Source organism: Triturus cristatus, chromosome 3_2, assembly GCF_964204655.1.
Source record: "Triturus cristatus chromosome 3_2, aTriCri1.1, whole genome shotgun sequence".
NCBI lineage: Eukaryota > Metazoa > Chordata > Amphibia > Caudata > Salamandridae > Triturus > Triturus cristatus.
The window spans coordinates 1,158,893,467-1,158,916,366 of record NC_140584.1 but is presented as its reverse complement, the minus strand read 5'-3'; the positions used below and the strand labels follow the sequence as shown (position 1 = coordinate 1,158,916,366).

The 22,900-nt window shown below is 41.9% G+C and overlaps 1 protein-coding gene across 1 annotated transcript in view; it reads right to left on the bottom strand.

Annotated features, from left to right (window-relative positions):
• Window positions 1-22,900, bottom strand: part of LOC146859326 (natural cytotoxicity triggering receptor 3-like) — a 63,417-nt gene that overhangs the window by 29,662 nt on the left and 10,855 nt on the right. The window contains exon 2 of the mRNA XM_085649987.1: window positions 5,101-5,442. Within this exon, the coding sequence (XP_085506113.1) occupies window positions 5,101-5,442 (342 nt within the window). The remainder of the gene's footprint in view (window positions 1-5,100; window positions 5,443-22,900) is intronic.

The window sequence follows — 22,900 nt, the reverse complement described above, 5'->3', positions numbered from 1 at the left end:
GAGTGGGACAGATTGGAGTGAAGCAGAATGCTTTGGATTGGAGTGGGGCAGATTGTTTTGGATTGGAGTGGGGCAGATTGTTTTGGATTGCAGTGGGACAGATTGTTTTTGATGGAGTGGAGCAGATTGGAGTGAGGCAGATTGCTTGGGATTGAAGTGGGGCAGATTGTTTTGAATTGGAGTGGGTCAGATTGTTTTGGATTGGATTAAGACAGATTGTTTTGGTTTGGAGTGGGGCAGATTGTTTTGGATGGAGTGGGTCAGATTGTTTTGGATAGGAGTGGGGCAAGTTGTTTTGGATAGGAGTGGGGCAAATTGTTTGGGTTGGAGTGGGGTGGATTGTATTGGAGTTGAGTAGGGTGGATTGTGGTGGATACGAGTGGATTGAATTGGGATGGAGTTGTGCAAATTGGGATGAGGTGGATTGGAGTGGAGTGGGGCGAATTGGAATGGGGCAGATTGGAGTGGAGCAGATTGCTTTGGATTGGAGCAGGCAAGACTAGAGTTGGGAATATTGTTTTGTATATTGAGTGCGGCAGGTTGGAGTAGGGCAGATAGTTTTGGATTGGAGTAGGGCAGATTGCTTTGGATTGAAGTGGGGCAGATTGTTTTGGATTGAAGTGGGGCAGATTGTTTTGGATTGGAGTGGAGCAGATCGGAGTGCGGAAGATTGGAGTGGGGCTGATTGTTTTAAATTGGAGTGGGGCAAATTGACTGCACAGGTGGAGGAGGGAAAATAAATAGGGACAGGGAAAGTGAGAGAGGGAGAAAAAACAGGGATGGATGGGTGGGAGGAGAAGAAACAGCCCGGACCGGGGATGGTTGGGATTCAAAGAAGTAAAACGGATGCATTGGAGGGAAAAAAAACATTTGGGACTTAGGGAAAGGAAGCAACATGGACTTAAGGAAAGGAAGCAACATGGACTCAGGGAGAAGAAGCAACAAGGACTTAGGTAGAAGAAGCAACATGGACTTAGGGAAAGGAAGAAACATGGACGTAGGGAAAGGAAGCAACATGGACTTAGGGAGAAGAAGCAACATGGACTTAGGGAAATGAAGCAACATGGACTTAGGGAGAAAAACCAACATGGACTTAGGGAGAAAAACCAACATGGACTTAGGGAGAAGAAGCAATGTGGCCTTAAGGAAATGAAGCAACATAGACTTAGGGAGAAGAAGCAACATGGATTTAGTCAAAGGAAGCAACATGGACTTAGGGAGAAGAAGCAACATGGACTTAGGTAGAAGAAGCAATATGGACTTAGGGAAAGGAAGAAACATGGACGTAGAGAAAGGAAGCAACATGGACTTAGGGAGAAGAAGCAACATGGACTTAGGGAAATGAAGCAACATGGACCTAGGGAGAAAAAGCAACATGGATTTAGGGAGAAGAAGCAACGTGGACTTAGGGAAATGAAGCAATATGGACTTAGGGAGAAGAAGCAACATGGACTTAGGCAAAGGAAACAACATGGACTTAGGGAGAAGAAGCAACATGGACTTAGGCAAAGGAAGCAACATGGACTTTGGGAGAAGAAGCAAAATGGACTTAGGGAAAGGAAGCAACATGGACATAGGGAAAGGAAGCAACATGGACTTAGGGAGTCCAAACTTTAAATCCCTCATAGCTATGCCCCTGTTTATGTAGCAACACACACTAGGAGTAGAAATAAATGGATGATCCAGGAAACCTTGCTTTAAACAGGCAGCTGCCTGGCTCACTGCGCTGAATACTTGTAAATCCTGGGTTCAAATCAAATTAAATCTGATCCACCACAGCCTTCTCCTGCTTTTCAAATGTGGTGCGAGTGGAATAAAGCATCGTAGCCATTGTTAAAAGATGTTAGCTGAAATAAACAACCGCTTCATGCAGCAGGATGGCTCAGTGAGCTGATCCTCACACACAACAGGATGGTTCAGTGAGCTGATCACTGAAGTACGCAGTTTCAAGCAGGTTGTGAGTATGAATCTCAGAGAGGAAAATTCAACCTTTCATGCGGGACAGCGCTCCTGCAAGAAATAGTACCTGAATTATTACATAAATGAAATAGAAAGGGTTTTTTTATAGTGACAAACGTGATGTGCATGTGGGTAGAAAGCGAACAAAACCTGGAAGTTTCAGGCAAAGGCTCTTCGAGGCTGCGGACGTAACGAGGTTCGGTCTATATTTTGGTGTGCGGCTGAGAGGATCAAACCTGCCCCTTTACGTACAGTTCCTCGCAGATGAGGCATTCACAGCAGAAAATGGCCTTCACTGACCAGCAATACCAGTACTGCATACTATAGAGGTAGCGACTGGAGCTGTACACCGCAAACAAAGATGGTTGGGGCAGGAGATGGGCTGATGGGCCATAGACGGCAGTGGCCGCTTGTACACCTCCCTGAACTTATGTGCAAAGAGTGCTGTGGCCATCATGGCTCTGGAGCCTTTGGGAAGCTATTTTCTAAAATAAATCATCTGTCAATCCACCTAGCCAGCTACTGTTTGTAGCTTGGCAAAGATACAAGAGAAGTTAGAGATGGACACCAGTATCTTTTGGTGCTCAGCGGCCATGTTAGAATGCTGGTAATTACAAACCTTAGAAAAAAGAGATTTGCCCAGAGTAACTATTTAGTCTCTTTACAATAGCTAAACAAGTAAAATTGTTGTTAACGCTTTTGTCAGTGTTTGCACGGCCATTATGTGGTGCCCTTTTTCCAACTAACAATGAGAGTAGAGCTATAGCCATTTAATCACAAACATTTTCAAGTATATTTCGTTCAGATAAATAACCGAGAATACCGACTGCCGTGGGTCTGGATGTAACTTTGGCCGTTTGGCTCTAGGGACCGAGACTTGCCCAGCCAGTTTTAGCTGCTTAAACCCAATAAAGGTCAAACAAACACTTGGTCAAAAATATGAGTGGTTGGCTGAAAAGAAGCCTTATGTTGCTAAAAGGAAATTAACCTGGCATCAGTCAATATCATGTGGAAAAACTGAAATCACTAGAATTCTCCAACCTGTGCTAATTAACATGTAGCTGGTAAATCCAACACCTGCTAAACTGGTGGTAGTGTAAAGTGATCCAATACCTTCAGGTTGAGTTCATGGCATGTGGGAACTTATTTACAACTAAAAGAGGGAGCTTCAACCGGGCCAGCAGCAGCAGCCAGGGAAAGGAGAAGGAACGAAGTAAGACCTACGAATAGAGAAATATTATCACCAACAGGAAGAAGCATAATCAGGCACAGGATCACCTCTAGGAACCAGCATGAGCAAGAAGGGCCCGGCTTTTGCACAAGCATGCATGGTACAATGGGCACAGCTTGTGTGTGCATGATAACGAGCAGATGCAACATGGCGCCCACTTGCATTTTCTTGCATGTCACCTTGCTGTGGTCTAGGATTCCAGATAGCTGCATCCATCAGGGATCCACTCCTGGTCGGGCTGCAGCCACACGTGCAGCTGTGTGTACTTTCCAGGGAGAGGCTTTTGGAGCAGGAAACAGTGAGCACGAGCCAAGAGCGAGTGTGTGAGAGGGAGAAAAAAACAATTTCTAAACAAGCTGTTTGTTGTGTAATTGCATGTTTTAACAAGCAGTGATGAGGGAGGGAGTGGTGGGACGGGTGAAGAAGCAATTTGACCTCGATCTTTGAATGCAGAGCAAACACGTGCACGTGTGTTAGGTGCTTTTTAACAAAGAAAAAAGGAGTTCCTGAAAGATTCTAAATTGAAAGCAGTGAAGGGAAATTGTAATTTGTCCCTGCTCTCTGGGCGGGCTAAACACAGGAAGAGGCACGATAAATGCATGCCATGGACAAATGGGGATAAAGAATATGAGAACGACAATGGAGCCAGCAAATGGGAAGCCTATGGGTGGGTTGAAGCCCACGAAGTATATACAACATGTCTCTAAGAGACAGCACAAGGCCTGTCTAGCTGAGGCCTAAAAAGGCTCTGACTGTTGTGAGGGGCAATTCATTTTTACAATGAGCACAGCGCATTAATAATATTTTTTCAGAAAATAAATATTACTATAATGTTATTAGCAAACATACACAGTGCGCTAAGGATCTGTGACACTAGCTAGAGAGCCTCAAAACCTTGCATAAATGGCCAACAAGCAATTGGCAAACAGAAAGCCGTTCCATTTTGGAAAGTGGAATAGAAGAACTGGTGATCTGAAATACATAATTTTAATTGATACCATGTCAATTAACTTGAAAAGGCATTCCATGGAAATATTTTCGCTAGAACTGCACGTATATATAGTGAAAGATTTTAACCTTGATGGAGTACGTCTCCGCATTTCAGTTCAGTCATGTGCAATACTGGGCATTCGAGGGAAACCAAGTTTTCCAGAAGAAAATACTCTGCAGTTTATTTTGTATATGTGCCCTATTTACAGAAATAAATATGAAGAAAATTGAAAATTTCAGACGAATAGCACTAAAAAAAGACGTACCAAATTTGGTTCCACTTCCTACACATTTTTTAAAATGTGTAAAATATTAAAAATGATAGGTTGAAGTAACTAGGTAATTACATTTGTTGTCTGTTTTGAAATAGCAGAATCCCTCATCTACCGTTCATTTAATCCTACTGCCCGCCTTCACATGCATTCCCACTGCCTGACTCATCCCACCAGCATAGGACATTTACCCACTTTATCCATAGAGGTTCTTAAAATCCATTCCATTCACAATTCGTTTCACAAGCTACTTGTCCTCATGGGACTCAACTCCACCCAAAAAAAAAACCAATACAATTTAACAAAACTTGGCAAACCCAGAAGAGAATGCAAATCAAATATCCTTGTAGTACAGTTGCTGTAAAATAACCTTCAAAGCATTACAGGGGTCGTAAACTACTAGGTAAGTTAACATTACTTTTTGAAAGGTTTTTACTACATTTTATTCGGAAACTTACTTTTCACAATCTGCAGATATATTTGATAAGTTAGTCTTCACTTTCTAGATTTTGGAGTATTTTGTGATGTTTCAACGCCCTTGTTAATCAAATTTGAAATGTAGAGCTTGGAGCTTTTGTTATTTTGGTTTTCATTTTTGGATTATTTTGTTATCTACTTGATCTCTACCTGACATCCCTTTCCACTTACCATTGGCAGCCACATGCAGCCAGGTGCCATTTCCGTATACCTTCCCATCTGCAAGGATCTCCACCTCACATATGTAAATGCCCGCGTCGTAGAACCGGACATCCCTCAGTTCGATGTCCGCTTTCTGCTCGTCTTGAAAGCTTCTCTTAGCCGGGCGGTAGACACGGCCCCAGAACTCTCGTGACTCGTTGGACACCTTGAGGCCACTAACATGGTCCTGGTACCATTGGTACTGGCCCAGTCTTGAACCACTGGAGGTGCTATACGTGCACTCCAGGGTGACGGAGCTGCCAATGATCGCGTGAGCGGCGCTGGGCTGGGTAACGCTGAGTGATTGGGCACCTGTAGGTACAAGAGTGGCCACAAGATTCATCATTAGTACCACTGCTAGAAGACTTGAGGTCCAACTAGTTAAATACCCTTCTTCGACAAATAATTTACAATGATCTTTGCATTATCACAGCATATCCTATTATATAAAAGAAAAGGAATCATGCATTTCCAGTGATGAAATCTTAAATTATATCAGTTCTATTGATGAATCTCTATTTCTTATCACTATTTTGTTTGATATGTATCATTACAGCTGGCTTTCTTTTGAAGACTTGTTGAATCTCTGACTGCCTTGCCAATGGCCCACTGGCCTTTGGTAGGCAGAGAGCAACCTGCATCCACGCCATCGCCCTCATTCCAGCACAGAAGAGGACTTCAACTCAATGATTTCCTCCACTGTGTAGCTAAATAATGGAATGTGATTGCACATCACGAGGAATGTACCCTCCTACCTCTGGTCTATGTTCTTCATGCACCTACTGAACGCCTCCATCTGATCTACCTAACGGGATCCTAGCGGGTCACATTTCGAGGTTTGCTTTTGCCAACATCACTTTTTTGGGGGAAACGGTTTATAAAAGTTGAAAAGTACTGCAAAATGTGAACTTTATTAGCGAACAAATCTATCAATGCTACATTTGTTGCAGATCAATTATCCTGAAAAAAAATTGTCCAACTAGGAAAAATCTCCTGAAAACCTTTTTTTACAAATTTTTAGAAGTTTTTTGAGGTGACATTCTTCTAAATTATATTTTTGTGCAAACCCCTTCTCCTCTCAACATGTGCCTCCCCAAGCCCTTTAGCCAAGGTACCTCAGCTTCTCTTCCCATCTGTAAATAACAAAGGCAGTGACAAAACTTTTGCCAAATTATCAAAAATATTTCCACATGTAAAGTTTATCTCTATACGCAATAGACTTTTTTACAACTGCCAAACCATTTTTGCAATTCACATTCATTGTTTGGGCACTTATGAAAGGATTCACTCGCACATCGATAACATACGCGTGAACCTACCAGACGGGACCTGTATGGTTGGGTTTTATGGGGTGAAAACACTGCTCAAGTTTCTAAACGTGCAAATGTACACATTTGTAGGCATTCCCAAACTAATTCCCCCTGGTGCTGTACTCGGGAATTACATGGTCCCATAACGGGATAAATACAACAATGAAACATGCATGGGAAAAGACAATAGGTTTGGTGTTGGCTGCCAGCCTGTTGCCTTTGCCAATGAGGGTGCTTTTAGTGTTTCAGTAAAATGTTTTTTTACAAAAATACAAAAATCCGAAACACGTTGGGTTTTCCCTGTGTTGTCCGTGTGTGAATAAACATACGCTTTGCTGAGAAATCGAGTGGCGTCTCTGAATCATTTACCTGGGTGATCTAAACTGCGAAATGTTGCAGTTTGTGTTGGATATGTGAGGCTCGCTACCTCGCCGACCACTCCTCACTCGAAGAGGCTGGAGTATACGCGACGTTCTTTGTTGGATATTTAAATTTGCTCCCGCTCGCCTCTGTAACTGACGGCTGAAACACCGCGTCGGAACTGAATTTGATGAACGGAAAACTGGATTGGGACTTATCGGAATGGGTTTACGAGGTCTTGGAGTTTCAAGTCGGAGGACGCCTGCAGCAAGAGCTAGTACCGAAAAGGTAAGCCTATATTGTGTTGAATTGTTCACGGACTGATTCCGTTTAAATACAGAGGCTGTGACTTACAAACACGCGTCCTTGTCGAAGTGAGAGACGCGTTGGCGGTTGATACAACGGTTTCCCTGACGCAAGCTGACTACAACGTTTTGGGATTTTATGTGTGGCACACAAAAATATGGCAACAAACAGAGATATCAGAAGAAGAGAGGCGGCGGATCAACTGTTTTCCGCATCAGCCTTACAGGAGGTGGAGAGCACTTCATCCATAACTGATTCTAGTCTGTCAAAAACCAAGAAACAATTATGGGACACCCTTTGGAAAGCCTTAAAAACAGAGCAGTCTAAATGGTGGGAGACGACTGCACTCCAAAAGTACATAGACTGCAACCGAGTGCCTAAAGGACTGAAGGTTTTCCTAACCCCCACCTTTGAAAACACTGACCCAGATATGTTGGATGAGTTGACGGCAAATAACCACGAATGCTCCACAGTGATGCTCCACATTCTGGTTAAATTAAGAATGGTAAAAACTTAAATGAGAAATTGATATGCTAACCATCAAACTGAAAGAATTACACATTGAAGAGGAATTTGATTCCGAAATGGCCAAAATCGATACACGATTATAGAAAGTGGAGGATGAGATAAAATTAAAAAAACAGAGGAAATTTAACCAGGATGAGACTGACTATTTGATAGGCCAGATTCTCGCTTTTGGAAAAAAGATCGACCACCTAAGAACTGAGGCTAATGACGTCCTTAATAAGGAGGCACCATCCACATCAAGGACAGCAAGAGATGAAGTAACAAGCGGGCCGAGCGCCACAGTGAGTGAAACTACAGTCAGTAGCAATGACGCACTTGATGACAGCAATGCTCCATCACAAAGAGAACCACCGGGAGTAAAAACCAAGTTTTTAAAGGAGTTCAACCTCATGGCCCGTGGAAGAGCCACCAACGCAAGCAACAGGGGAACACCAGCCAAAAGAGGTTGCGGACGAGGAGGCAGAGGAGGCAAGCAGCAGCAAAAAAATGAAGAATCAACCCCTGTGGGAGTTTTAACAAAGGGAAAGAAGTCAGAAAAATGATGGACAAAAAAACTGTGGTAAACTTATCCAATCTGACTTTGTCTAAACATCAAATGAATGTTTTATCCTTAGGACTTTGTTTTTGTCCGACTGCTAAATTTAATTACACCGACTGTCGTATTGACTTATTCCAGTTTGTACGCAAATTGAAAATCAGAAAATGGTATGCTACTATGCCATGCAAAAAAATTGAGAAATAAAGAGAGAAGAGCAGTATACTCGATGTAAATGATTTAGATGTATTACATATAATGCATGAGCTGCAGGGCAAACCTAACTTTGTTGATAATCCTATCCTCAATCTAGTCAATGATGACATTGACATTGGCATGAGTGCACCCTGTGGTTTTAGAGCCAAATCTGTCTTTTTGTGCCTCAGATTATGAACGAGGCAATCAATGTGTTTGAACAGGGCTTGATCAAAGAATTAAAACGTCTGAATTATAAAAGAACTAATGGCATTACAAATCTTAAGAAATCGGAGATACAGGCCATTAAAGAACTGCAGGACAACAAAAGTATTGTCATAAAAAAATTTGACAAAGGAGGAATTGTTGTGGTATGGCCACTCTCAGTGTATCTCAGTGATGGCATGAAACAATTGAATGATTGTGAACGCTACGAGAAATCATCTATTGATTGCTATGAGATGAGCAACAAATTGTATGCAAATAAATTAATTGACTGGAAGGACCAGGAAATCCTGGAAGAAGAGGAATTTAGGTTTTTACTATGCAAATTCCTTAAAATTCCCACACTATACTTATTACCGAAGTTGCATAAAGATGCAACTAACCCACCAGGGAGGCCCATTGTCTCTTCACGAGACAGCATGTTAGAAAACACATCTAAATATGTAGATCATTTTCTCCAGCCATTGGTGCAAGCTCTCCTATCTTACATACGCGACACAGGCGATTTTTTGAAGTGTATAAAGGACATTGAGTGGAAAGAAGAGTACCATCTCTTAAGACTTGATGTGAACAGTTTGCACACATGCATCCCCCATGACTTCGGGATGGATGCATGTAAATATTTTTTTTAATCCAGATCGGTATATTTTATAAGACACACTGAAATAATCATTGAAATGATCAGGGTGTGCCTTACTAATTATTATTTTTTTGGGATGGTACTATCTATAGACAGACACAGGGAACAGCAATGGGCACTTGATTCGCCCCCAGCTTTGCATGGCTGTACGTTGGCTGGTGGGAGGAGCAAGTTGTCCACAACATCAGACTTTTTGCCCATGCCGTTCTCTGGGTACGTTACATCGACAACATTTTTGGCATTTGGAGTGGATCTCAAGATGAAGCTCTTGAGTTTCTGTCCACTCTGAATGAGGATTCACTCAACCTTTCATTTACGAGTCACATTGACAAAAAAGGATTGAATTCCTTGATCTCAGACTCTCTGTCCAAGAGGGTAAACTTGTCAGTTACCTGTTTAGAAAATCTACGGCAGGTAACAGCCTATTGAGGGCTGATAGCTGCCACCCAGGATCTTTGATTGAAAGTATCCTGTATGGGGAGCTTCTACGTGCCAAGCGCAATTGCAGCACCAAGGAGGGATTCAACAACAAAGTTGTTATCATGACTAACAGATTCCAAGAAAGAGGTTACTGTCATAGAACCATCCATAAGTCAGTAAGCAAAGTGATGGAGACAGATAGAACTGAGTTACTGAGTCCTAGAACTAAAGAGACAAGTGAACAAAAGATCAGGTTCATAAGTAAATTTAACAATCAATCGGGGCAGCTGAGAGAAAGTCTCAAGAAATACTGGCATGTCCTACAAACTGATCGTGACTTGGCACAAGCAATAGGCGAATATCCAGAAATAACCTTCAAAAAAGCAAGATCGCTACAAGATTCACTGTGTCATTCCTCTATATAGCCAGGTAGTAGTCGCCGTAACATCAAAGGCTTCTTCACGTGCAATTCATGCAAGGCCTGCAAGTTTAGCAACAGTTGTAAAAAGGTCTCACTATCTTCTATGCATAAACCATTTTTCATTGACAAACACCTAGCATGTAATTCAGAATATGTGGTGTATGCTCTTTTTTGTCCCTCAAACTTGCCTATATAGGCAGTACCATACACAGGGCTAAAAAACATAAACTTGAACACATACGTGCCATTCGTAACAATGATAGAAACTATCCAATGGCCTGACATTTCCAAATGAAACATGCACAAAACAGTAATTTTTGGAAATTCGTGGTGCTAGACAACATACCAAAAAGGTTAAAGGGGGGGGTGATCGTACTACCGAGTTGAGGTGACTAGAGTCCAGGATGATTATTAAGTACAACACCATGTATCCTAATGGTATGAATATGGATGATGAAATGGCTGTTCACCTAGGCTAAACTTTGCCTTTTAGACTCCTTCCTCTTTCTTCTTCTGCAATAGGCTTATGCCTTTTTAACTTAGTGTGTTTGTTCTAATTTGGTTTTAATCATTACTTATGTTTGTACTTGTTCTAGATGGCAAAGTCTACTAAGCAGTGAAGCTATTACACCTAGAATGAGTCCGCGAGTTTCTTGATGCATTTAGATGCTGGTCAGGATGTCCTATGAAGTCTAGGGTGTAATGCCGTACACACATCCGCAATATTTTATAGACAATTTGGACAATGAACTCGCAGGTGAACTGTTGATACTTTGCCCACTAGTGCAGGACTGCTGTACATTCTGGGTTGAAGCCACATTAGCTATCCTGGGTTAGATATGCTATTTGTAATCAGTTGCATTGTTTGGTTTTGCCACATGGCAGATATTTAATCAAATAGGAACTCATGATGACACCATTGTATGTTGTTTTGAAGGTAAGGGGTTACTTGCACTAATACGTGTTTAATATTTGCCAACTATGGCATAATTGTTCGCCATGGTTCAGTGTAGATACGCTGATCGTGTAGTCCAAAGGAGCCCACTGGGGCTGATCGATAGGAGTACTCATATTGTGCTCACTGGGGCTGATGTATATGAGTTTACAAGTGTGCGCTATTTTGCTACATTATTCCCCCTTTTTTTATGTTTGCTGTTATAAATTAATAGGTGTCTGTGATTTCCATATCATTTATATTCACCTTATGCATTTGCAACTATGGTTCCAGAATGCTTTACCATTGTGCACGTTATTGTAGAGAAAGTATTGGACTTCAGAGGGGTAACATTTACTATTCCCACTCCAGTATGTGTAGCAGAAAGGAAAGGGTTGGGCTTCTGAAGGATTAAATTTACTAATACCACTCCAGCCTGTGCAACAGTAAAGAAATCGCTGGGCTTCGGAGGGGTTCAAATTATTATTCCCACTCCAGTCTATGCAACAGTAGAGAAAGCGTTGGACTTTGGAGGGCTAATATTTACTATTCAGACCCCCCAGGATATTGTGGCATAGATTCACAAATTTAGCGGCACAAAAATGTAAATTTAGCGGCACAAAAGTTGAAATTTAGCGGCATTAGTGCAGCACTTTTATTTTTACTCTAAATCATTCCTTTTCAGTCTTAAATCAAAGAAAACTGTTTTAGCATAGCATTCCACTTTCAAATAGGCATGTGTAAAGTGTCTGAGAGTATTTGTTTGCTAAGCTGTGTGCTTTTGTTTCCCCTCCGTTCCTTGTATTTGTATTTAAGTGAGGTTCCAGGCCACGTGCACAGCTAGCCAGGACTGAGCTAAAGGTTTTTATGAGTCTGACTGGACTTGTTATTGGTTTGTGTGTTTATTACATGGTAATGTCACAGAACCACATTATATAATAAACTACTTTCCTCAGTAAAGGTGAAAGCGGCATCTTCTAAATGAAATAGATTGTGCGTCATACTGCACATTGCTTGACCACACACCATCAAAAAACGTTTTGTCTACGAAGATCAAGGAATTAAAATATTTTGAATTATGGTTTAATCATTTTTATGATTAGCATATTTTCGGTGAAATAACACTACTCAACGCCTGCTAAGTGTGGACATTGGTTCACTTGCTCTTTGATAGGCAGTACTCACAGCAGCAATTCTCCAAAAGGAAAGAATGCTATACAAAAGGAATACCAAACACAGTGGGAAATGCTATGCTTACTGCTGCATAATTCTGAAGACTTTCGTGGTTTTTAGTAAATAAATCATGCTTTAATCGATTTACAGAAGAGTTTTCATTGAGCAAACGGTGACCGCGGCTAAATGTCGAAATGCCACAGAACAGCTGTTTGAGCTCAACTAATAACAACATTACTCCTTTTGATCAAAAGGAGCCGCCTGATGGCCCTTTAACTTGACCTTTATCTTGGAGGCAGCAGGAGGTGACAGTAAAAAAAGGCCCCCCTTGCTGCCTGCACATTGTTGCTGTTAACTAATTGCAGGAATTTCCTCTTCAGAAATCTTTCTGCCGCCCAGCCCCGATTTCGCGGGCACTTTTGTAAAAAGCGCGGCCTTTTTACAAAAGTGCCGATTTCGCGATTATTTTGCAAATCGCGAAATCGCGAAATCCTGGAGGGTCTGACTATTCCCACTCCATTCTGTGTAACAGTAGGGAAAGTACTGCACTTCAAACACATACCATATTTTAATAACCCTATTAATTTTCAACAAATATAAAACTCTTAATATGAACATTGATAAATAACCCCCAAAAATATATATAGTAAAAAAAATTAAACAATGCATTGATTAGTAAACACTTTAATAATTTATTATCAATTATTTTGTATGTATTTATTCTTATTTAACTTCCCCCACTATACCCCCACAAACGTAGAAGCCCACACCTAAAATATAACTGCAATAAATATGTATAATAAAAATAAAACAATTAATAAATAATTCAATAATTAGCAAGAAATTAATACATATTTATTAAATAGTTATTACTTAAATTAACTGTCCACCCTTTATCCCCAAAAACCCAGCAGCCCGCACCTAAAATATAACAACAACAAAAATTCTTACACAATTTACATAATTAATAATCAATTGCATTATTAATAATAAAATAATAAATAAGTGCCAAATAATTAATACTGAATTAACTTCCCACCCTATACCCCTACAAACCCAGAAGCCTGCACCTAATATATAGCTAAGAAATATAATTATTACACAATTTACATAATTTAAATATTTAATGATAAATTAATAATTAATTGATGATTAGTTATTACTTAATTACCTTCTCACCTTATACCCCTACAAACCCAGCAGCCCACACCTAATATATAACTTAAAAAATATAATTAGTACACAATGACAACGATAATACCTGTAAATATTGATATTCTTAACAACGATATTTCTGCACCACGATAATATTATGTTGTGAGGTAGACAAGAGGAAACTCAGGGCCCAGGGGAGAGGAATCTCTCGCTATCGTGACCAAGTATAACTCACGAGAAACAAATCAGTACTCTTTATGACTAATTTGTGGCAAAATGAACAATATTTCCCTTATATTGATATACTCCCCTGACATTGGATAAGAAGAGGGTTAAGAATTGGTATTAACCCCTGTTATGCTAACGATGGGGTAAAAAGAGCGATGATTGATATCACAGGGAAATGTGTTTGTAATCTGGGAACTACATGCAACATATTACACATATTATTGGCCTGTCAGAAGGTTTTGGATATAAGGGAAAAAAAATGTGTCCAATTTTTAAAAAGTATGGTATTAAAAATAGGCTACAAGCGGTAGATCTCCTAACTGAAATGAATAATTTAGATGTAGTATGTGCCAGGGGGAAGTTTATCCAAAAAGGTTTTTTTTAATCCTTAAATGTGAATAGAACTGAAATTTGTCTCTTATAAATAATTATATGATATATAATATTTTAATGATCGGTCAATTTTAAATGTATGAATTTTATGACAGATTTTATTTAAGATATGCTTTTTACGAGATTGTATTCATGGAGATTTTGGGTGTTTAAGGACTAATTAGGCCAAATAAACTTTTGTTTGAACTGAACTGAACTGTATTACAATACTGTTTTACGATTTTTCTGTAACTCGATATTTAAAACGCAATATTTTGTCCAAATACCCGATGTTCAACCTGGACAGATTAGGATTTACTTCAGGACATGGCTGGCATGACCCTCCTTCCTGGTTGGTAAAGAGAACTGATTTCCTCAACATTTGGTCAGGGTGTAAGGGAAGGGCTTTTTCTATGAGGAAAAATATTTTCCCGATGGAGAGAGAAAGAGGTGCATTTGTACAAGGCAACTCATTCTCCCTGTTCAGAGAGCTTGGCATCATGGAGAACTCCTTCCTTCCAGACGGAATGGAAACAAAAGATAACACGTGACGATTTCCATGCTGATTCCAATTGGAAATGTTGAATTAGAAACCGTAGTAAATCAGAAACAGCACCTAGACTTAATTCTGCTGCTGCAGATTTACTACCCAACAACCCACACTATTTCTGCTCAACAAGATGGTGACAGTAGATTCCAATCGTGGCAGGACTGGGTAAGCCTTTCATCCTTCAGAGACTGGGGAAATGAGTATCACTAATAATGGTAACATTAACATCACCTACATGCAGCACTAGTATCTCTACATTTCTATATTGTGCTCTTCTACCACGTGGTCTATGCACGTGGTTGGGTCCATGATAGTCTTTTCAAGATAATTAATCCTTTCAATGTCAAACACAAGTGATCAGTTTTGGGATGATTAATGTCCGGCTTCTGGTTTTAAGATTAGTTTTAAAAAATGTTATTATGCTTTATTTATTTGGGAGACCTCTATTCATCATGGTCCCTTCACCTAACCCTCTCCCTTTGGTCTTTAACCCTTCCTTGACTGTTCTTAAACAGAGCTATATCCAGTTACAACTTATCACAATTTTTATGTTTTTCTTCTTCCATTTTAATTTCCAAAATGTTTACATCTCAAGATTTTAATCCCAGTAAATTTTCCCGGTTACTTACCCGTAATCTTTATTACTTCGAGAATTGTCTTCCTTGCCACATGATTAACGAAGTGAGCTTCAGCTCCACACCAGAACCCTCAAAAGCCAAAGTTAACCTCTCATGCCTCCCAACCCTTCCTAACATGGCCGACCCATATCACCCCTGACCTCTATAAGTGGAGGGTCGGCCCAACCCCCAGCCTGAAGAACTACCAAGCCCACATAGGCAGCCGATAGCACCACTGGGAGGGAGGGATGGGAAAACAAGTGGCGTGGAAGACAATACTTGGAGAAATGAAGATTACCAGTAAGTAACCAGGGCATTACCTCCTTGTAAGTCTTCCTCGCCACATGATTAACGAAGTGAGCACATAACCAAGCCAAGAGGCTTCATAGTGAACAAGTAACCACGGACAAGGAGAACATGATATCAAAAAACAGGATTTATTCTAGCGTACAAAATATACAGAATATACCACACAGGACAAACACAGAAGCCCAAATCAAGGGACGCAGGACCCAGCACCCAGAACCGCCTCCGTAAAATCCCCAGGAGTACCACCCAAAACCACCCGGTAATGCTCCATGAACATGTGCGGTGAGGCCCAGGTCGCAGCCCTGCAAATATCTTCTGTAGAAACCCCCTTAAAAGAGGCCCAGGACACAGAGAGGCCCCAGGTGGTACGATCCTGAATCCCGGCCGGGAGCTCACCCATGGGACCCGTAGGCCAGCAAGATAGCCTGCTTAATCCACTGACTCAAAGTGGAGATGGAAGGTTTGGGACCAGATCGAACCAAACCATCCTTCAAAAAAACCTGCCCACACGGTCAAGGGGCAGAAGGGGCCGATAGGCAGCGCCCCAGAACTCCTTGGCCGCCCCCTATTAAGGCAGAGCCTAACCGCCCCTACAGAGAGGACAACGGGGAAAGAAGGGGGAGTATGTTTATTTAAGTCTTCTTTATTTAGTCTCCAGTACAGGTTACACCTGATGTAACCAGTACAGGTTACATCAGTCTTTAATCCAGCCAGCACAGGTGTGGTACCAGCCCCACCAGGAGCATCCTGCATAGCTGCTCAGCCCATCTCTAACTACCAACACTCATCCACTCAGACACCCAGGTATTCCACGCATCACAGGCACACCAACATTCCATGACCATCTCACGCTCTGGCTGAGCAGCAAGAGGCAGCAGGGCTGAAGTACATGTTATACAACTAAGTAGGGTATAACATTATCCCTTTTTCTTCAAAGAAAACGAAAAATTAATGTAATATAACATCAAGCAAGAACTATAAACAAGTCTCTCGGATGCAGCAATAAAGACAAAACATCGCAGGAGAAAGAACCATTAAAGCAAGAAAGGATGGTAAAGACAAACTTGAAGCAGGTCCATTGTTTATTTAAACAATCTGCTTCTGCAATCTCCTTCTGTGCAGCAACTGCACGCTGTTTGTTTTAGCATCTTTTTGACTAAAAATCCCAAATTGTCTTCTTCTTCCTTTTGTGGCTGGAACACCAAATGCGGTTGTAGTTGAACTACTCCTCCAACTCACTGTAATCCTTTAGCGTATGATGTGGCTAGAACGCCAGATGTGGCTGTAGTTTAACTACTCCTCCAACTCCCTGTAGTCCTTTCGGTGGCTGTAGTATTCCTAGGCTGTAGTGTCAGTTGGTGATGACACTGGTCAGTGGGGCTGTCCATTGGAAGGACACTGGTGGGGCTGGTGCTGGCTTGCCTGGAAATACTTTATTTTTAGATTAGTTACTTGTGGGATCTATTGGTTTCTATTGAAGTTTCTTTGTAGTCCCTTTGTTTCTGTGCTGTACCAAGAGTCTCTAGGGTTCAAGTCCGCTCGTCGCCAAAATAAAGTTGTGTCCTATGAAGGTAGACACCTGGAGCCAGGATGTATATTTAAGTCTTCTTTATTCAGTCTCCAGTACAGGTTACATCAGTCTTTAAGCCAGCCAGCCTAGTGTGGTACCAGCCCCACCAGAAGCAGCCTGCCTAGCTGCTCAGCCCATCTCTAACTGCCAACACTCATCCACTCAGACACCCAGGCATTCCAAGCATCACAGGCACACCACCATTCCATTACCATCTCTCACTCTGGCTGAGCAGCAAGAGGCAGCAGGGCTGGAGTACATGTTATACAACTAACCAGGGTATAACCGTATCCCAAAGCCCATGGGCCCGCTAGAGCAGGGCCACCAACCAGGGACCCACGTTCCTGCTACAGCAGAAACACACTTACCTGACAGAGCATCTAGAGAGTCAGTGCAGAACCAAAAAAACGGGCTGGGGGTTGGGACCTCTTATAGAGGTCAGGGGTGATTTGGGTCGGCCATGTTGGGAAGGGTTGGGAGGCATAAGAGGCTAACGTTTGCTTTGGAGGGTTCTGGTGTGGAGATGAAGCTCACCTCATTTAGCATGTGGCAAGGAAGACTTGCGAGGAGGTAATGTCATGTCACTGCTGGATGCTCAGGAGTCACGGTGACTTGAGGCATGAGGAGGAGGGAGGAAATTATTGATGAATTTAAAGGTAAGCATCACAATTTAAATGTATTTTAACGCAGATACCGGTAAATATATTTTCCCGTGCCGGTTGTCTGTCAGTGGGTTTAGATTGCAGCCCAGTGTAAAGCACAATAGTTCAGGTTGATACCGCGCCCCACACTGTCCGTCCGAGCCGGCAGTCCTCAAAGCTGCCAAATGAACATGGTGTCAGCAGGACCCATCTTAAAAACGTGTAGTTAATATTACTAATAATGGGGAAAAACACTGCAGGCGTCTTTTTTGATAAAAGGCGAAAGCGTCATTACTTAATGTGAGGCGATTGTGGCATTTTGCACAGTCTTTTGTTCATGACAAAGGACGTCAGACGGTAGTGATAAGAGAGTAAGGCATGTATGACTGCAGGCCTTGTGAAAGAAAGTCTGAGCTTGTTTTCTCTGTTGTCTCACTGAATACCTGCTCTTAAGAGGTTCCTTTTCACCAGTTCTGATTGGCTGATCCAGAGGGGTGCGAACTGTGAGTTGTGTCTTTCTTGCTGACGGATATTTCATCGCCTGCACTGCGGAGCCTGTTTGAACAACGCTACAGTGGTAGTGAAATGCCTGTGGGTGAGGAGGGAAAGGGGGTATCCCCGCAAAAAAAACAAAAATAATGGTAATCACCTCAGGCAAACAGGGGCCTTAAGTCCTGAGGTGAAATGTTGGTAAATCGCTTTAGAGTTTGCTGGTGGTAACTTCATCTGCTGGTGTCACGCTGCCAGTGGAAACTGCCACATTTAGAGCTCTTTGAACTGCTCCACTAAATTGTGTGGGTCCGACTCACAACAAAAACGTGTAAAAGTATGTTCTTTCCAGTTCACCAACATTTCCTGTCGCACGCATGGAGAGGTGAGCAATGTGCGGGTTTATAGACATTCTCCTGGAAATGTTCAGTGACATCATCTCAAGGCCCTAATTTCCTCTAGCGTCTAGTGCACAATTAAGCACTCGGGAAATTGAGCCAATGTGCACAGTGACCGCTTCCACCGAGTAGTAGGGGTGAGTCAAAGGGCGGAGGTAGAAAAAGAAATAAAAGTGACTTACCTGGCTGCTGGCGGCCGCCTCGCCTCCGTCCTCTTCTGTTCCTTCGAAAAGCAGGAAGCACACAGGCTCCCCAAAGCGAACCATGATGCTGCTGTCACCAGCATGACACCGAGACGGCCGGCCAAACTGTCATGCGCGCTTAATTGTTCCAACCACTCCCCTCCTGTTGGCTGTGACGACAGCCCAGCCCTGCCCCGCCCCACTCCTTAAAACTGCCTCAATACGGAAAATTAAAATGATAATAACATCTTGTTATCATTCGATTTTTCCTTTTTTCTGCCTTAGCGGAGAAGCCGCAGCTGTATGTGCAACAGCATAGTGTTTTGATTTTTTTCCATGAGGAAAACATTTTTCCTCTTGGGGAACCAAACCCCTCCCCGGTTCACCTTCTCACCCTCAGATTAGAGTGGTGAAAGCCAACAAGTTCACAAGCGGCAATCTCAGACTTACAAGGCAGCCGTGCTTTGTTCGGCCTGCCCTTCCATGGCATATATTACTGTGTGATCCTACGCGTGTGTGGTGGAGAATTACACACTCGGGAATCATTCCTAGAATTCCTGACAGGCATAAATGAGGGCCAATTCAGCTGTAATCAGTATTTACAACCCAAACCGCCTTTGTGAATAGGGCCTTCTGTTCCAGCGTGGGGAAATCAGCCTCCAGCAGAGGTTCTGCCTGTGTCAGAAGGTGCCAAGCGCGTGCTTCAAAATGTACCCCGCAGCGAAGGTGCATCGCCTGTGCCACAGATCATAACTGACTAACATGTTGGCAGGCACTATACTCACCCATGAGTAGAAATGTGCAATCCTGTCCCTGTTGCTATTTAACTCAACTAAACATGGTGGGGGATCACCACCTTAATTGATGCGGCAGATGCTGCTGCCCTTTTAGAGCCTCCGCTTAGTGGGCGCAAAAAAGATGGTGGCGGCAGTGCTGGTGTCTTGTCCACCATGTTGTTGAGCCATCAGAGATGCAGACGGAGGATCTGATGTTTTTTGGCGGGTCCCCCTTCACCGCTGTCCTCTCAGTCAGGGTTCTCCAAAGTCGGTCCTGGAGGGCCAGATCCATGCCAGATTTTTAAGATAACTACATTTTTCCAAAAGGGGAAATGCTAAAATACTGGCATGGATCCGGCCCTCGAAGACAGACTCTGGGGAACCCTGCTCTGAGTCATACTAAACTTGGAAAAAATAACAATTTACTGGTTATAAGTTCTGCACACAGAGACAATTCAGTTTGTGCTGTGCACTCAGTGGTTGGTTATTGTTATCCCCAGCCAAAGTATAGTGCAAACTCCAATGGGCTAAGGCAGCGAGCTGGGAATTTGCCCTCAAGAACTGGTGTAATCCACAGTCAGCTGAGGCTCGTCTCGACCATCGTCTCGGGGAGGACTACTAATGTCTCCCTGCCAGCAAGATATTTAAAGACCTTGGACTTGATTCACAAACTACATTCTGAAGTATGTAAAGTCATACTACAGTAGTACAACTTACTTACGACAAAATGCAAAGGAGGATAAGGACAGAATTGGGAATGGCTAAAGAGGATTTTGGGGGAGGGACAGACCGCACCCAAAAAAGATTAGCCATTGCTATTTACAAACTGCTCTTTGAAGTTACTACAGTCAAAATGGACCAAAAATATTCGTAAATTTACTCCAGTTCAGGCTTGGAGTAGGACCAGCACCACACATGGCCAACCACTGGCACTGCAACATCCTCCCACATAAAATAATGAAAGCAGGGACTTAAAAAAGAACCCTATTTGAAATGTTAAAATACATTAATCAATTTCGAAATTTTAAAATACATATGAATTTAATGAAGTGTTTAAAAAACTACATATAAGTAAACAATTAATATATTTTTATAAAATATTTTCATAACTTTAGAAATAAATCTAACTTTTTTTCATAATAATATTAATTTCAATGTATTCTAGTTATAACATATTGTAATTTCTAAAACATAATAAGATCTGAACCTTTTAATTTGGGAAGTTATGTTTAATAAAACTCAATACTTATATCACTTTGATATATGTAAATTATTTTAATATTTATTCAAAATTATGTTACTAGTGCAGCAACTTATTTTGCTCTACATTTAAAATAAAGATATATTTAACCTAAAATTCTTTAATTTATTTTTTAGTTCCATCAAACTTTTTAAATGTTACCTATCTTATCCATAGCAAGATGTCTGCCCCAGTGGCAGAGAACTCTGTCTACATATGAAACATTACTGGTAGTAACTTTACACGCACAATTCTGCCTCCATTCTTGTTTCAGGGGATGAAGACGTTGAAGTCTACAGTTTGTGGTAAGTTTACACTCATAAATGGGAACAACCAAAACTAGTAAATGTACTCAAGCATGTATAGGGCAATTTACATATGTAGATTTGGTTACATGTAACTTTGCCTTTGTAAATAGGCTCCTTAGACATACATAAAGCTAGTTTTACAGCCAGTAATTTGCTCCATTTAGGCTCGTTATGTATCCGAAAAGGATGGCTACATTGTTGTGTGCTCCTCTGTAAAATTATACTTCCCTTATTTTATATTTTATGTAATACTTGTACCTATGATTATTGCCTTGCTCTTGAGTTTTTAAAGTGCTCTGATACCTCAGGGTCCAGCTAGCGCTATAGAAAACCTTTAAAATAAATAAATAATAAAATACCTCACTAGTGTCAATGGTTTTAATACTGGGTAATTGTACACCAGGATGGCGTGTAATTAAATTTTCTTTTCAGTTCAGTCTGTTTTGCTGGGAATTCTCTTGATCTAGAACCGCCTATCCCCCCCCCCCCCCCGCTCCGCTCCTCTTGTTGTCTCTCTAGTCCTTGCTTCTTAAGTCTCTTAACTGAGATGTCACCTTGTATTGCTGCCTACCCTTGACATCGGATGATACTCTATTTAACTATAGGTAAAAAAACCATACGCAATAGTAAATTCTGCGCTAGTCTCGGGGAGGGGTTGCTCAAAATTTGGCTGACCGTGAGAGCTGTTGGCATTCACAAACTCCTCTCTGACCCCTTCCGAACCCGGAAATGGCCTGACATTTACTCCAGCAAAGGCACATGTACAGTTTTGGAAAGGGAATATATCACCCCCAGTCTCTGTAGTGTTACAGAATAAGGGGTTTCTCTATGCCTTTGTGCAGAGGGTGCCTCCCCACCCTCAGTACCGAGCAGGCGGGCAACACCCATTGGGCTCAACGGGCTTCAGCCCCCCCCATACCCCCCACCCAAACGACCCTACTATATCCGGTTTGGATACCAAGGACCCTACTGTATAGGATTTGGATACCCGTGACCCTACTGGATCCGGTTTGGATACCGAGGACCCTACTGTATCCAGTTTGGATACCAAGGACCCTACTGTATAGGGTTTGGATACCAAGGACCCTACTGTATCTGGTTTGGATACCAAGGACCCTACTGTATAGGGTTTGGATATCAAGGACCCTACTGTATCCGGTTTGGATACCAAGGACCCTACTGTATTGGGTTTGGATACCAAGGACCCTACTGTATCCGGTTTGGATACCAAGGACCCTACTGTATAGGATTTGGATACCCGTGACCCTACTGTATCCGGTTTGGATACCACGACCCTACTGTACCCGGGTTGGATACCAATGACCCTACTGTATCTGGTTTGGATACCAATGACCCTACTGTATCCGGTATGGATACCAACGACCTAACTGTATCCGGTTTGCAGCTTTTTTGTCCTGAGCATGGAGGCTGAGGAAGTGTTTTGTGGCTGAAACCGAGATGAACTGGAAGTTTTTATAACTCAAATGATTTCTCTGTTCATTTTAAATCTGTAGTAATTGTATTAAACGCTGTAATATATATATTTATCTTTTTTATTGGACTGTATGTATTTATGGTATTTAGTTTAAGGGGACGAACCCTGCAATAAACACATTTTGGTTTGAAAACCTACTGATTGTGGCATACAGTTTTACCTTTGAAACGAATGGATGGAGCCTTTTATGTCACGAGAAGTGTCCTTCAGAGACAAGCCAGTGCACACCTGGGGTACGTACTCACCGCAGAAAGGGAGGTGTAAGAAGAATAGGCTGTAAGGTTTATTATGGTGCAGGGTCTGTGTGCTTCGAGCAGGCTTACTGTCTCCCCAGTTGTTCACTGAGATGAGATTTTATCTAAAAACAAAAATGGGCACAGCTCAACATGTCTA